Source organism: Scardinius erythrophthalmus (assembly GCF_964197995.2).
Source record: "Scardinius erythrophthalmus genome assembly, chromosome: 23".
In the NCBI taxonomy this organism is placed as follows: Eukaryota; Metazoa; Chordata; class Actinopteri; order Cypriniformes; family Leuciscidae; genus Scardinius; species Scardinius erythrophthalmus.
In genome coordinates this window covers 25753890-25769818 of record NC_138243.1, presented here as the reverse complement: position 1 = coordinate 25769818, position 15929 = coordinate 25753890, and the positions used below count along the sequence as shown (strand labels likewise).

At 38.0% G+C, this 15929-nt stretch overlaps 2 protein-coding genes across 2 annotated transcripts; one reads left to right on the top strand and one right to left on the bottom strand.

Moving 5' to 3' along the window:
• The first annotated feature begins 284 nt into the window (after window positions 1–284).
• On the top strand, window positions 285–5636 carry brf2 (BRF2 general transcription factor IIIB subunit). Its single transcript, XM_081355073.1, has 6 exons — window positions 285–459; window positions 709–858; window positions 949–1008; window positions 2391–2712; window positions 2793–2970; window positions 4903–5636. The coding sequence occupies exons 2-6, from the start codon at window positions 711–713 to the stop codon at window positions 5497–5499; spliced, it is 1305 nt and encodes a 434-aa protein (XP_081211199.1). The 5' UTR covers window positions 285–459; window positions 709–710; the 3' UTR covers window positions 5500–5636.
• A 785-nt stretch (window positions 5637–6421) lies between these two features.
• prlhr2b (prolactin releasing hormone receptor 2b) lies at window positions 6422–13816 on the bottom strand. Its single transcript, XM_081355084.1, has 3 exons — window positions 13624–13816; window positions 11619–12077; window positions 6422–9352 (listed from the first exon to the last, which is right to left on the bottom strand). Exons 2-3 carry the CDS (start codon window positions 12044–12046, stop codon window positions 8716–8718), a joined length of 1065 nt encoding a protein of 354 aa, XP_081211210.1. The 5' UTR covers window positions 12047–12077; window positions 13624–13816; the 3' UTR covers window positions 6422–8715.
• Between the last annotated feature and the right edge of the window lie 2113 nt (window positions 13817–15929).

The following is a 15929-nucleotide window of genomic DNA, read 5'->3' as shown; positions in this document are numbered from 1 at the left end:
TTTATTAAACTGATATCTTGTCGGACACTAATTTCCCATGATGGTTAACTAACAATAAAATCTTTCCAACTACAAAATAATTAAAATAACCGTTATTAGGCTAACGTTACGTCAGAAATGCAAGAGAATATTATTTGCTGGTGTGTTAAGTTTTGTCATGTAAGAGACCTGTGTTAATAAATTATGATGACAGTTTTCTTTTTTATATTTTATTACTATTATTATTTCTCGAACATATGTACATAATAAAGGAACTTTTATTGACAACAGTCTTTTTTCCGCCCGGACCAAAACGTCATCAAGAAGCGCGGCGGCGACCCGTTCAAAACGTTCATATGTCGCAAGGAAGGATGATAGAAGCCGCTTTCAGAAGTTTGTAATGTGCATAACAGGAGCAACGCATTTTGATTGTCTGCAATAGTAATACTCCGCCGACCATTTGAAGAGCAACTGCCACCAGTAAGATCTTCAAAATCCCCAAATATTTGTATAATAAATAAATCTGTTTGTATTGATACGTGCGGAACAGTGTGATTCTCTTTCGTTTGTCTCATATTGCATAACATTGCATGTTTGTCATTTGCTGATCAGAAACTAAGCGCTGCTAAATGCCTTTTAATATGAATATAGAGATTTTCTGTTTTCTCATATGCAATGCTTGCATTAAGAGTGTGATGGTGGACTATAGCTGATATACTTCTCATGCAGGAATGCCGAGCTCTTGCCCTCAGTGTGGCTCGTCCAGTGTGGTGGAGGATGATCTGTACTCTCAGAGGCAGTGGGTGTGTGAGGACTGTGGCTCAGTGGTCGAGGAGGGCCTTCTGACTACCTTACTGAGCGATGAGACCCAGGGCAGAGGTAACCCAGCACGGGACATTTCACATTGAACTGATCCTAATTCAGTCTGCTTGAAAGCTTCTGCTTTAACACCTGTCTCATTTTATCCAGATGTGCCCTATCATGCTTCCACGGAGGAGATCAAGAAACCGTGCAGAAATCTTATAGCTGGTAAGATCAATGGCTCACGTTTAATCATCATTGGGTAACACTTAACAATAAGATCCCGCTAGTTAATGCATTAACTAACAATGAGCATTACATTTTTTACAGTATTTTTTCATATTTGTTAATATTAGCTAATAAAAATACAACTAATATTAACAGAGTGAACTATAATGTATTTGTAAATGCTGAAAAACTAACATTACATTCCATCAGTAAGAGCAGAGTGTGCAGGTTGAATCAGCAGAGCAATAGCACAGCTGTACATCAAATATTGCAGTCCACACAACATAATGAGAGACATATCAGAGTTCAAATGAGGGTAAATTGTTGGTGTGCGTCTCTCTGGCTCATCTGTGACCAGGACAGCAAGTCTTTGTGGTCTGTGGTGTATCCAAAGCTATGGTATTCAGGTTAAAGTCGGCATTTCACCACATGGGACGAATGAAAGTGAAGTTGAACATCTCTCATGGGCTGCACAGTCACCACATCTGAATATTTTTCGAGTCACTTTGGGGTATTTTGGAAGAGCAAGTTAGAAAACGTTTACCTCCACCAGCACATCGTGACCTCTGGCTGCTGTGAAGGACTTGTGTCTGTCATTCCCAAGACGAATTGATGTTGTATTGGCCGCAAAAGGAGGCCCTACTACACCGTACTAATAAATGATGTGGTTTAAAACCAGGTGTTTCAGTTTCATTCTCCAGCCCCTGTATTTTTATTGTTAGTTCATATTAACTAATGCAGTGAACTAATTTTGACAAATGGAACCTTATTGTAAAGTGTTACCAATTTTTGTTATGTAAACGGTCCCTTTTTGTATTATTATTTATGTACTATTATATTACTTATAATTAGTTTTTTTTTTATGTTTTCAGTTTTCTTAATAGTTCTTACAAGCCCTATTTTTATTTCTGTTATAGTTTTAGTAATTCTAGTACTTCAACCTTTCTCATTTAGTTGCTAAGGCAGCATTTCTAACATTTCCAACATTTTTTTTCCTAATATATTAAAATTTTCATCTAATATTGATTTATTTTCAGCTTTATTTGTTACCTACAATTATTTTTAATAGTTTTAGTACAAAAGTTAAAGGGTTTGCTGGCTTTTCATGATTTTGAATTTTGTATGGACAGTATTATGCAATTGTAATTTTTCGGTAACACTTTATTTTAGTGTCCTTGTAACATATGTTACATGTACTTACCATAGTCATAACAGTAAATTATGCATAATTACATGAATCTAACCCTCAACCAAACCCTAATCCTACCCTAACCCTATATTAAGTACGTGTAGTTAATTAATATTACTTAGTACTTATATAATTATGACACCTTAAAATAAAGTGTAACTAATTTTTCTCTTCTTTTTTTCTGTCTCTCCAGGCTTCATTCGGGTGCGTGCGATGTGCCGTATCCTCAGGTTATCCAACGACATGGAGTCGGAAGTAGTGAGTCTGTTTGAGCGCGCTTACAATCTCCCGAACTTCCTCCATGTGACCATAACCAAGAAAGAAGTGTTGGGAGGCTGTTGCATACTCTGCGTCTGTCGCCAGAGAAACTGGCCTGTTTCCATGGGAACCGTTGGTTACCTGTTGGGGGCGGACAGTTCGGTGATAGGCACGGTATATCAGGATCTCATAAAGAGTCTGAACATTAAGGCCACCACTACAGGCATCACAGACCTGATGGAGAGCTTCTGCTACGAGTAAGTCTGACGCCGTCACGACTTCCATAATATTTTAGTCAATGTAAAAGTCTTTTTGTTTAATTGCAGTGTTTTTGTAGTTTTAAGCTGGGTCCTCAACAGGTGGAGGAGGTGCTCTCTGAAACCCCCCAGCGGCTGCTGGACCGGATGTCTGATTTGATTGAACTTGCTTCTGACACCTGGATCGTGACGGGACGCCAGCCTTTGCCTCTCCTCATGGGATCAGTGTATGTGGCCTGGCAGTCGCTGAATCCTTCGGTGAGTGATGTAATATTCTGAGGAGTGTGTGTTTCTGAAAGCGAGACATTTGTGTTCAAAGAAAACAATGCAGTTTGTAAGATGATGAAATCAGGCCACATAAAACAATGTGCACTACCATTCAGAAGTTTTTTTTTTTAAAGGGGTGGTATAATGCCCTTTTCACTAGATGTAAAATAAGTCTTTGATGTCCGCAGAGTGTGTATGTGTAGTTTTAGCTCAAAATACCCCACAGATATTTTTATATAGCATGCTAAAATTGTCACTTTTTGAGGGTGAGCAAAAACGCAAGGTTTTTGTGTCTGTTCCTTTAAATTCAAATGAGCTGCTGCTCCCCGTACAGAGGGCGGAGCTTCAAGAGCTCGTGTCCTTTTACCTCACAAAAACATGCACTGGAAATGTCAATGTTTATGTTCAAACCGGAGTCAGTCAATAATGGAGAGACTCAAGAAGTGACAACATGTAGAAGCAACAGGACGTTTCTGTATGGTTAGTTGATGAATTTATGTAGCTTATCTGCAGCTTATCTGTAGTTATCTTCTAGTCATTGATTAGCATATTCTGTCATGATAATCTATAAACTGCGCTCCCGGGGGCGGGGTTTATGTACATTTTAGGGTTGGTGATGTCACTAACCCGGGAGGAATCTTGTGTAGTCCCTACCAGCCGTTTGCTGTAGTGCTTAAAAATGATTTCTTTAAAAGAAATGAATGCTTTTATTCAGTAAAGACACTTTAAAATGATCAAAAGTGACAGTAAAGACATTTATAATGTTACAAATGATATCAAATAAATGTGGAAGTTCTTTGTTCAAAGTATATATCGTAAAATAAAGCAGCACAGCTGTTTTCAACATTGATGACAATCATAAATGTTTCTTGAGCAGCAAAATCAGCATATTAGAATGATTTCTGAAGGATCATGTGACATGATATGTATAAACTACTGATATGGAAGCCCATTTCTGTCACATAAGGGGAAAAAATCATGCTTTGGGAAATTATAATTATGACTTACTAAGTTTGAAATTGTCAATTTTGTCTCACAATTTTGACTTTTTAGTCTCATGATTTCAATGTCATAAATTTGACTTCGTATGTCATTTCAATTTAGTTAGACAATTTAGAATTTGTATTTATTTCATAGACCTTTTAAGTCACAATTCTGACTTTAAACTCATATTTTAATATCATAATTATTATTTTTTTTAAATAAATTGGGATTTATCACAATTTTTACATTATTCTCATAATTTCGATGTCATAATTTTAATTTTTAGTCATATCATGATTGACTTTTTAACCTCAAATTTCGATGTTAATTTCACCTTTTTGTCATCATTTTGACTCGTTTCATAATTTCGATGTCATCATTTTTCATAAATTTGACTGATAATTTCGACTATCTCATAATTTCAGTTTAGTATTTAAATTTTTAATTAATAAGACTTTTTAAATGCTAGTTTTTGACCTTTTGTTCTCAATTTTGATTTGTCAAATTCGACGTTTTAAATTTAGTAAGTTTTTAAATGGTAATTTTGACTTTTTAGTCAGTTTCGATTAGTCAGTTTCAATTTGTCATAATTATGTGGTGGAAATGGGCTTCCTTACACTGAAGACTGGACTAATGATGCTGAAAATTACAGAATAAATTATATTTTAAAATACATAACAGCTATTTTAAATTCAGTTTTTGATCAAATAAACACAGCCTTGGTGAGCATAAGAGACTTCTTTCAAAAACATAAAAAAAAACATACCAACCCCACACTTTGAATGGTAGTGTAAACATGCATTTATTCTATTTCAGTGACCTTTGAGTGTTGTGACGAATAGAAAGTGAATTTTATCTTTTGCAAAAAAAGCATAAACACTGTTTTTTCCTGCAGGGAAATATTGATCGAATTATTCATGATTGTTTAATCTTTTGCAGGCCCGCATGAAATACTCCTTCACTACGTTCTGCAAGATTGGAAAAGCACCGGAGCAGTCGTGGCGCAGAAGCCGAGATACGGCCCTGAAGCGTGTGAGCGAGCTGCTGGAGGTGTTGTGTAAACTGGGCCAAGAGCTGCCGTGGCTGAGGGGCGTCCCGGTGGAGCCCAAAACCGTCATCACGCTGGTGGAGGACATCCTGAAGCACCGCAGGGCTTTGCTCTCGAGGGCCGTTCAAAACTACCAACAACAGCTGCAAAATCAACTCTCAAAGACCCAAACGACAGAACGTGACGGCGACCCATCAGAGTCGAACCGCTGCGAACCGCCTTCCTCAGAGAGCTCTGACCAGGCCGAATGCGAGAACCCTGCTGATGAAGAAGCTAAGGATTGTCAACTACCACCAAGCCACTGGGGTAAAAGGCACTTGTTTTTACCCCCCTGCGTGAAGAGTCGCAAGCGGCAGAGGGCGGACGCTCCACAGCTGGAAGTGACCGGAGACGAAGACATATCGGACAGTGAAATTGAATCATACATTCGCTCTCCGGGTGAGATTAAATTGTATCTGAAGGCTCAGAAGGAGCTAAAACAAGAGTAATTGTCATATCGTTTACACATTATTAATTACTGCTGATTAGTTTTTCATTACATTGATATTTATTTTTTGTTACATGGATTAAGTTGTTTTGTAAATCTTAAAAATTCGTATTAATAAAAATATTTTTGTCTGAACTGATATATTTCTCTATTATTTTTGTACTGTTTTTAGATTGCAAAGCAATGCCATTTTATCCTGGTTTGAATCAGTGAATAAGTGCTGTTATGAATAGCTGCTTGTGCAGGAAGTAGTTTATAATCTTGCTGGAGCCTGTGATTTCATATCATTTGATTGGCGCTGGATGCCTTTGACGTAAATAACAGCTTCCAACGCCCCGGTGTCCAAAACAAATTGATTTTCCTTTGCCATCGTCCATCGAATGTATTATTCCAGGATAGTTCATCCTTCTAGTTTCCGAGACCTTGATATTATTAGCGTCCAAGTCACAGCTGTTCCTGCTCACGTCGTGTGTGTGATGGAATCATTAATATCAGCCGTTTTCATTCTTTCATTTGCTTGAGGCTGCGATACAGACCATTTAAAATGTCCTGCAGGTGTGTGATCTTGACTACTTGACTATGGCAATGATTTTAAGTGCTTGTTCTCATTATGTTGTCGTATTTGTGTGCTCCTTCAGGAGATATTTTCATTTAAGATCAATAGCTGCTTTGAATAAAAGGCTTTCTGGCAATTGGAGCTCATTCAAGGACTTGTATTCTGATGTCTGATGCATGAGCCCCATTTCTAAAGCGTACGCACGCAGATTGGATTTTAAATTGTGCAAACACTGAAATCCATGCCAACATTTATATTTCTTAAAACGGTCTTTGATGTGGAAAAGTGCTTAGCGTCAAGTCAGGGTCTGGTTATAATGGTAGCGTACACTGAACATCCAAAAATCACCAAAACACCAATTAATTAAAAGGAAATCTTTATTTATTCTTTAATGGATAGCATGCAACAATTTAAACAGCTTTTTGCAGAAGCTTTGTCTTCGAAGCACAGATGAATCAGTTTACTTTTTTGTTGGTTGCCATCATGATGCATCAGACTTTAACATTGTTGACGTTGCACTGCACATTCACAGAGCTCTAGTGCATTGAATGATTACAAATCCTTAAGCAGGAAATTGCTAATGGAAAAGTGAATGGCTAAAAAGTAGTCATTACTGGACTCTCAAAGTCAACATGAAAGGTTTCTGGTTTTATTGTGCATTATTTCAAAGAAAGAGCTTTTTTTTGCGTCATCTCGCAGTGAAATGTAATAGCTGAAGTCACCAGAGACACTTTCCCTGATAAGTATCCATTGCATCTCCTGTTCCACTCATAAAAACATAACATTGCAGAAGAAAAATTGGTTGTGAATGCCATTTCATGTTGATTTCACCTTTGTGGATCCTTTGAAAATGGCCTAACAATTTTAGAATAATTTGTTTCAATGTCAATAAATAGCAGTAATGAATCAGTCGAGTTAACACAGCTGTTCTAATGGAGCATCCTTCAGTTACATTAAGGCTATGTCCACACTAATCAAGTCCATCCATTTGAAAATGGCGTTTTCACGTTTTAGTGTGAGATGTGAAAACAGGCATTTGAACACAATGACGCATGTTTAGTCATGTGACGCATATTGTACCCATACAGTATCTAGGAGTTGAACGTTTTACACGACAACGATGTACAAAAAAACGGAAACATTTTTTTGCGTTAAGGATGACAATGCTCTCAAAACGATAACCATTCACACGGATCCGCGAGTGGCCGTTGATTTACACGACAACAGCTTTTTGTGGGCCTGAAAACACAAACTTTTGGAAACAGGATTTAAATGCAAGTTTTTGAAAGCGATACCGTTATCATCTCCGTGTAAACTACAAAAACTGTGACATCATGCTTATGTGTGTTTCTTTACAAAGTGACATCGCCAACTACTGGCGAGGAATGAATAATGCAGCCTTTTAAATCGTTTTCGTGGATCTGTGTGACTGGGGATCGTTTTGACAACGTTGTTAACTGTACGTGAAAAAACACATAGGAAAAACTTTTCCATTTTTAGTGCATCGTTGTCGTAAACGTAAATTAGACATCCGTTTTCAAAGGTTTGGGTTTTCAAGCCACCAAAACGCTGTTGTCATGTAAATGAACGGCCAAAACGTATTAAAAGTTTTCAGCTTTTAGTTGAAAATGGTTTTGTGTAAACAGCCCCTTAGTAAGCAGCAAGAAAGCACACAAGACATGAGTAGCGAACCTCACACAAGTTAGTGAACATTACACAACACTTCAAAATAGTAGTCAATAATACAATTCACGCATGAACACAAAACTATGATTATACAGGCACTGTTGTGCCAGCTGTTTCATTTTCATAGTATTGTTAAAATAAATGTTTTACTTTGTACAATCTTCATATTACATTCCTGCAAAGATGACAAAAGATTGCCGTCCTGTGGCAAAACATGAGGGTAACTGTGTTTTAGACGATTCATGGAATAGTGACCAGTGGTGCAATATATATATTTTTTTAGCTAGTTATTTTACTTTATAAAGTTTTAAATATGGATATTTTTTTTACAAAAACGCACCGCTTCACTTCAGAAGGCCTTTATTAACCCCCGGAGCCGTGTGGATTACTTTTATGATGGATGGATGCACTTTATGGACTTCAAAACAGAAACGGCCATTCACTGCCATTATAAAGCTTGAAAGAGCCAGGACATTTTTTCGTCTGAAAGAAGAACGTCATATACACCTAGGATGACTTGAAGGTGAGTAAATCAAGGGCTAATTTTCATTTTTGGGTGAACTATTCCTTTAAGACCACAAGCAAAATTGAAGAACTAACTGGTGTGACATTATTTCGAACAAACGCTAAAACAAAGTTAGTTTTGGGAGTTCGGAACAGCGAACTTTCCAGTTCGTTCCGGCCAGTAAACACCTTTGAACTTCCATTGGTCCGTGGTGACATCATAATAGGTAGGTGTGGCTCTGCAGATCCACCGTCTTTGATGTGGAAATACTCTCCAGTTCATTTGGGATGTTCGCTAACTGAATACCGCTGCACTTTTTTTTTACCCCTAAGTGAAGAATGAAAAAGGATTTCGCTGTGAGGGGCCTCAAGTGTTTCCATCCATCATGTCTTTTCTTGTAGTTACATTTTGTTGGCCTTTATTAAATGGCACTTCACGAGTTTTCATCTTTTCTGAAGCCCACAGTGACGTCATAGTACGACGCTCGCCGTCGCGCAGTGGTTGGCGGGAATGCCAATGCGACGGTGGCAGGTGAACATCTTGCGCAGCTCTGCGCGAAAACGGTCGTGCAGCCACGCGTACAGGAACGGGTTGCAGCAGGACGAGCTCATGGCGCACAGATGACACAACAACTGGATCAACAGGAAATGGCGCTTGTTGATGAGGCGGATGTCGATGTCGCGCAGGACGTTGAACACGTGGATGGGCAGCCAGCAGACGGCGAACGCCGCCACCACTAGAGACACCAGCCTGAAGATCTTCCGCTTGCGTGCCCGCTGGGCCTCGGCCTGGTCCCGCGTGCGGTGTCCGGGGGCCACGCAGTTCCGGAGTTTGACGGAGATGCAGAAGTAAGAGACGCAGACTGCGGATAAAGGAAGGATGTAGGTCAGTAGCAGTGTGCTGTAGGCGTACACCAACCGCTGGGTCTCCTGGCCCAACCAGAACTCCTCACAGATGGTCAGATCCTCTTCTCTGAACTCCACGTGATACGTGTGGGCCACAGCGGGAGCGACTAGCACACACGACAGCAGCCAGATCCCAGACAGAACGTAACCGCAAGCCGCCATTGAGATTCGCTTCTTCAAAGGGTGAACTGTAGCGTAGTACCTGTTACAACACACAGAGATTTTGTATTATATTATAAAATATATTTCATTATTTAATTTTTTAATAGTCTTTGTCTTTCAAAAATGACCCCCCCACCCCCCAAAAAAACGCATTATGTTTTGTATAAAGAAAATGAAGCCTGTTTTTAGAACATATTCATATTTTTTGTAGCAGTCAGCACTTTTAAACTCAAACTCTTATTCATTTTACGTTTAATTCCTGTTAATCTCATTAAAAGAATAATGCATAAATAATTCTCATAATCATAATTTATATTAAAATATCATTTTAATTCTCAAAATAATCAATATAGTTATTTTTACTACAGTAAAAAAATGCAGCAATGTTTTTTTTTCTTTTTTTTTCAGATATTACCCCAAAATTAAATTAAATAATATAAAGACAATGAAGCCTGTCTTCAGAACCATTAATATGTTTGTTTATATATATATATATATAAAGCTTTTTAACCCTCAAATACTTATAATTGTTTGCTGTTGTACATTTACAATCAATATAGTTATATTTTTACTAGTGGTGGGCCGTTATCGGCGTTAACGCGCTGCGTTAACGCGAGACTCTTATCGCGCGATAAGAAAAAATATCGCCGTTAATCTATTGTTGGGTATAAGTTGGGTTGGGAGATGGCTCTACTACACAAGCTATGATGACGCAATCTACCCGCGGCCGCGAGGTAAACCCGGCTGCAACGCATATTCGTCGTCATCTTAAGTAAACACGGCTGAAAGTGAAACCTGCAACATCCATTATTTGGACTTGGTTCGGATTTAAGCCGTCCGACAAACAGCAGCAAACTATCCGAGTGTGTGGGGTAACGGTTCGGTAAGTTAACACACGACTAATCCGTTCTACCACCTCAAATTCAAAACGAAACTGAAACTGATATCACTGAATACCAGCGCGCGCGTATTATTCTCAATCCAATATATCTTAGTGGTGTAACGTTAACACATAATCTCTGTCTACGCCCGATTTTAAGAATCGTTGTTGTGTTTCTTTTTAACTGAAAAGACATCAGTTAGACAATATTATAACTTTAAATTTGGGGTTTCATAAGCTCAAAGCTATAATAAACATTAGACCTACTTAAGATCTCTGCAGCTAGTGTACTTAAATTGTATTTATCTGCAAAATTATGTTGTATACTTACAGTTTTGCACAATATATGTTCTCAAAACTACATATACCCTTTAAAAAAAATAGCAGTTGTTTAGCAGGGTCTGTGTAACCTGTTCTGTAATGGTTTTATTATAATATACTGTATATCGTTATCGCAAGAGGCTGCAATGTATATCAAAATATAGATTTTAGGCCATATCGCCCATCCCTAATTGATAGCCTATAGTAGTTGATAATAACATAGGCCTATGTTACCTACGGACGGTAACAGTACAGAAGTAACCTTTTACAGTCTATGAGTAGAACAGCTTTCTCAAGCAGTTTGTGATGCATTTTGGAAACAGGAGATGAGCCCCTGGTCTAATGCGCCACCTGGCTTGAGAAACCCGTTCTCAAAGACTTAGCCTACTTTTATAGTCATTATTTGGGTAGCACACATATTCTGAATGCCTTCGGCAGAATTCAAATGAGCCATTTTAATCTAGATTAATCTAGATTAATTTCAAAATTAATCTAGATTAATCTAGATTAAAAAAATTAATCTATGCCCACCTCTAATTTTTACTATGGTGAAAAAGCAGTTATAGATTGTTTTTTATGTATTTAAATCAACATAAATTAATTCACTACAAAATTTTGAAATGAAATATAAAAACAGTATTTTACAATTAATATTATAATTTTTACTATTTTTTTTAGATTGTAGTAAATTATGGTAATGAGAAAATGTGAAATAATGTCACAATGCTCTTAATCTTAATATAGGCTTAATTTTTCTACAATAAAATATAATTATTTCTTTCTGTATTCGATATATCGAGTGAAATATGACATATTTTGTGAGTTAAGAAAGCAAGAAACAATTCAATTTTGTCAACCAACATCAAAGCGGTAGTGGGGAAACAGCACGGACAGTGACCTTCTCTCAAACTGCAGACTTCACTTTAGAGACCTCTAATGGTCTCCAAAGACGCAAAACCCTTTTCAAAAGAACCATCATTCAGTGCACATCCTTTGGACATCCTTTCATCTCAAGTGATCTGACCCACTTTAACCCCACTCAGCTCTGATATCTAGCGTCCGAGCCATTAGTGAGATCATTAGAAGGTCCGGTGGCCTCACTCACCTGTCGACGGCAATGGCCGTGAGAGTGAAGACGGACACGTATACAGTGACGGGCTGGATCAAGAACACCAGGTAGCACATGAAGCGTCCGAACGTCCACCCGTGAGCGCTGAAGGCGTAGGCCAGCGTGAAGGGGACGCAGGTCACGCACATCAACATGTCCGAGAAGGCCAGGTTACCGATGAAGAAGTTGGTGACGTTGTGCATCTTCCTCGTGCGGCAGATGACGTAGATCAGAAGGTAGTTGCCAAAGACGCCGACCAGCAGCACAAGAACGTAACAGGGGATGATAAGCGGCTTGAAGGTCCGCAGCAGGGCTACGTCTGCGAAGGGAAAGTTGTGAGGGGCCGTGGCGTTTTGGACCACCGTCACCTCGTACACGTGGCTTCCAGGAGGCTCTTCTCCACCTTGCCAACCAGAACCCTCCATCCTTCAGTCAAAACTCTTCTGTCTCCACCTGCTGAATGAAAACAAGGGTTTTTCAAAGGTCTCACTCAGTCTTGAATATTTTGTTACATAACTGCTCATTTATGAATCAAAGTGCTTTAATGTACCTGTTTGAAAGCGACTATAGAAAATGAAGGTCGTAAAAAAGCTTCTCGTTCACTTTGTTCCAGCATCCCAGCATTAAAACACAACAGTGTGCCTGCAGTGATGTATTTTTCAAAAGGGTTTTTGTAATCTTCCTACATTAATCTACTTTCACAGTCAGACAAACAAGAATGATGAATGTCAAAGCGTAGCAGGTAAACGCTGCTTAAATCCAAATGTTGCGCTCACGTCATCTGTGTAAATGCAAAATTGGTTTAGTTTAAACTCAAACGCCAGTCTTTCTGATGAATTGGCATTGTGTTCTCTGTTCTTGCTGAGTTCAGTTTTGCAAAAATGAAGCATTTGCAGTTTCATAAAATACTCCCTTTCAAACATCCATGGTGGATATGGGAAGAATTATGAGATATGTCTATTAAGTTGACATTCAATTCTTTTTAGAAAGTTGAGATCTCTAGCAGTGCAACAGGCTAAACTGTTTTAAACTGAATTTTACTATTCCTCTATCATTTATTTGCATGCAGGCTGTGTGATCATGTTAATTAAGAGGTTGCATAGAATATTTGTACTTTTCAAAATTCATACATTTGGAGTTCATTAACATCTCTAAAGACATTTTGAATAGCAGAATTTCATCATATTCATCAGGACAGCATCTTACCACATGCAATCATCTAATGAGGACAGCTGAAGAGCTACTTGAATAAATATAGACTATACATGAGAATAAAGGTCATGTCATATGGATCTATATGGTCTGAGAAGGAATTAGTACCAGACAGGGTAATTATGTTAATTATGGGTGAGAATCTGCAATACCATAATTCTCTTACTGTCAGTGTAATAATGCTGATAAATAGAACTTTCTTCACCAGAAATAAAGTCTTCTGTTCTCGGTTACATCCATAGAGTGTTTTTTTATTTACGGTATTTTATTTTTTACATTTAATCATTCTAGCACACATAAACTGCTAAATTAAACAGATACATAGCTTTGATCCACCCTTGATACCCATAGCCAAAATGTAGATTTGATGGTGAAATTATTTAAAAAAAAAAATCAATCTATCAATCCATCACTCAATAATAGAGCTATCAAAACTACATATATATTAAGTTTTGCAGGGTTGTTTTTTATTATGTTTTTTTATTTATTTCAGGGCTGAACTAAAAAGATATGCTCGTGTCCACATGTTTGAAACGAACATGCAGAGCCAATGCTGTTTTTTTTTTTTTTATTTAATCAAAACCTTAGTTACTGAGATATAGCCCTTGTGTTGTGTGACGGGGAGAGTGACAACTAGCCCCGGGATTTTCTAAATATATAGCCTTTGCATACTTTAAATATCATTTGACTAAAATGTATAAGAAAATTCGACGTAGAGTCAAAGCAGCAGTAGCCTAGATCAACGAGACTTCAGGATATTTGCGTTAGAATAAAAAAAACAATACATTACCTGAGACACAATACTGTTTCTGAGAAGTGTGTGAAAGCAGCGTTTCTCCGGTATGGTTCTCCGAGTGTCTCTCAACATCTGATGCGCAGCTTCTGCTCCGAAAAACAAACCACACAAATCAGAGAGACCGAATGTGCTGCAAGAACAAGTGCTCCACAACTGCCACTCGTTTCCTCAAGCAAACCTGAAGCCCAGCAACTTCTGTCACCCTGCCAGTGAAGACCGTTGCGGGTGCGAATGGAAGGGTTGGGAGGGGTCTAATTAAACTTCGTCAAAGGAGGTAAAAAAAAAAAGGTTTTGGTAAATTTTTTTAATAAGAATATATTGGATACTCGACAACGTTTTTAAACATCGTTGTATCCACAAAAGGGGTATAATTCTAAGGCGCGAAACTCATCAGAGGAGTTCAAGGAAACGGTTTTGGCTACAATTATTTTATCAATAATATATACTCAAACGTTTTTTAAAGGCCACTGTGAGTCCCCCCCCCCCCCCCCCGTATCACGTCATTCACCCGTATCAGTCTCCTTGTATCAGTAAACAGTGAAAAGTTGAGGGCATACTGACAGAAAAAGGTTGACATTGAGCTAATGAGCAGACAACTTCCAGGGAATAACCCGTTAAAAAAAAAAAAAAAAGTCTGCTGGCAAGTGACTGAACACTAATAAAACGAGAATCAACATTGGCTTGGCTTTTCGGAGATGGCGAGAACTGAGGGATTTGAAACATTGAAAAGGGACATGGAGATGGCGTTTTTATTACTAAACAGGTGAGTAAGGTATTTTATTGAACACATAAATTGACACATGGCTCTCTAACAGGCTTCTCTAAAGGTAATATTTATCTTTACACTCACAACATAGTTTCTTCCACAAAATAGCCTACATGCACTTTTCTTTAGGGTTTTTAAGGTAGGCCAACATGAGGCAACAGCGCTCCTTGACAAAATTGATTATTAGGCTACATTATAAATTTACACAGCACAAATGTGGACAGTTTTTGTTTTGTTTTAAGGACGTTATTGTTTTGTTTAAAACATCTAAAAACCAGTTAAAGTCAAGCTACCTCCGTGTGGTGCCAAAAGACAATTCGGTTGCGCGAAAAGAACCTCAAACACCATGAACAGAAATTTACTGACAGACATATAAAAAGTCGCCGAAATGAAAGTCATTGAATACTTCGTACACTGCCCTTCTGTCTGCTGTTAATTAAAAAAATGGTCTTTGCTATTTATCTCTACTGCAAAACTTTTGTGGATCTCAAGTTTTACATCTGACGTCATGTGTCAGTAAGCCATGGAGCTGCAGTCGATTAACACATATAAAGAGCTTTCACATGAAACTGTCTAACACTGATTGATAGTGATCAATATGGTTAGAGCACCATGACTAACCTCTTTGTCTCCTTTTGTGTAAGAAAACAGTTTTGGAACGACATTAGGGTGAGTAAATGCTGACAGAATTTTAATTTTGGGGTAAAGTTGCACTTCTTCTTTCAGGCTGAGAAGCATAATCACTGACACAAAACACCACCAATCCAAAAAATAAAGTAAAATTGGAAAAATGCTAATTTGATACAAGCCCAGAGGTCAAAATAACAAGCAAACTAATTAACTTGTATTCATTTTCTCACACTTGTGTGGTTAGTTATAAATGATGAGCTCTATGGCCTAAAAGCCAGAAATCTGTTATTTTATGCTGCCAGTAACAAGTACTTGTTAGGCAAACAACTGCTCTGATGAATAATAATGACATATAAAAACACTAAAACTAGGTAAATTAAACCACCATTTAGCAGCACGGTTTCTTTATTTGCTCAACTTCTGATACTTGATTTGTTGCAAGTGCTTTTATCACACATTTTGTCATTTGGTGTGATTATTTTCAGTCGTCTATGTTTTAATCAGTTTAAAGCCGCAGTCCGTAAGTTTTGCCCGTAACCTGCTGTTAGCATTCAATTGACTCCCATTCATTTTGCCTTCACTTTGCCAGTGAGTAACTTTATATCTGAGGCGTTTAAAGACTCCATTTGTCCTTTATTTATTTCTAAAGAAACACGACAATATATAAAAGGCTCCATTACCTTGTATCTTACACTATGGCCCCATAGAAGCCGTTTTTGTAAAAATAGGCTAACGATTGCGTCATAACCACGCGACTCTCTATCGCTCAGTAGAGAAATTACCGTATGGACAGGAGGAGAAGCTCGCGGGCAATCGGGGGGACGTGGAGGCAAAATGACAAAATAATTAATCAGAATACTTAGCAAAAGTTTCTCCTGCTCCTAGCTCATGGACACCTCCTACT

Coding starts and splice junctions, on each gene's coding strand:
- brf2 (XM_081355073.1), top strand. CDS start 711: ATGCCGAGCTCTTGCCCTCAGTGTGGCTCGTCCAGTGTGGTGGAGGAT. Junction 1,009..2,390: donor GTGCAGAAATCTTATAGCTG/GTAAGATCAATG, acceptor CTGTCTCTCCAG/GCTTCATTCGGGTGCGTGCG. Junction 2,971..4,902: donor GGCAGTCGCTGAATCCTTCG/GTGAGTGATGTA, acceptor AATCTTTTGCAG/GCCCGCATGAAATACTCCTT.
- prlhr2b (XM_081355084.1), bottom strand. CDS start 12,046: ATGGAGGGTTCTGGTTGGCAAGGTGGAGAAGAGCCTCCTGGAAGCCAC. Junction 9,353..11,618: donor ACGGCCATTGCCGTCGACAG/GTGAGTGAGGCC, acceptor GTGTTGTAACAG/GTACTACGCTACAGTTCACC.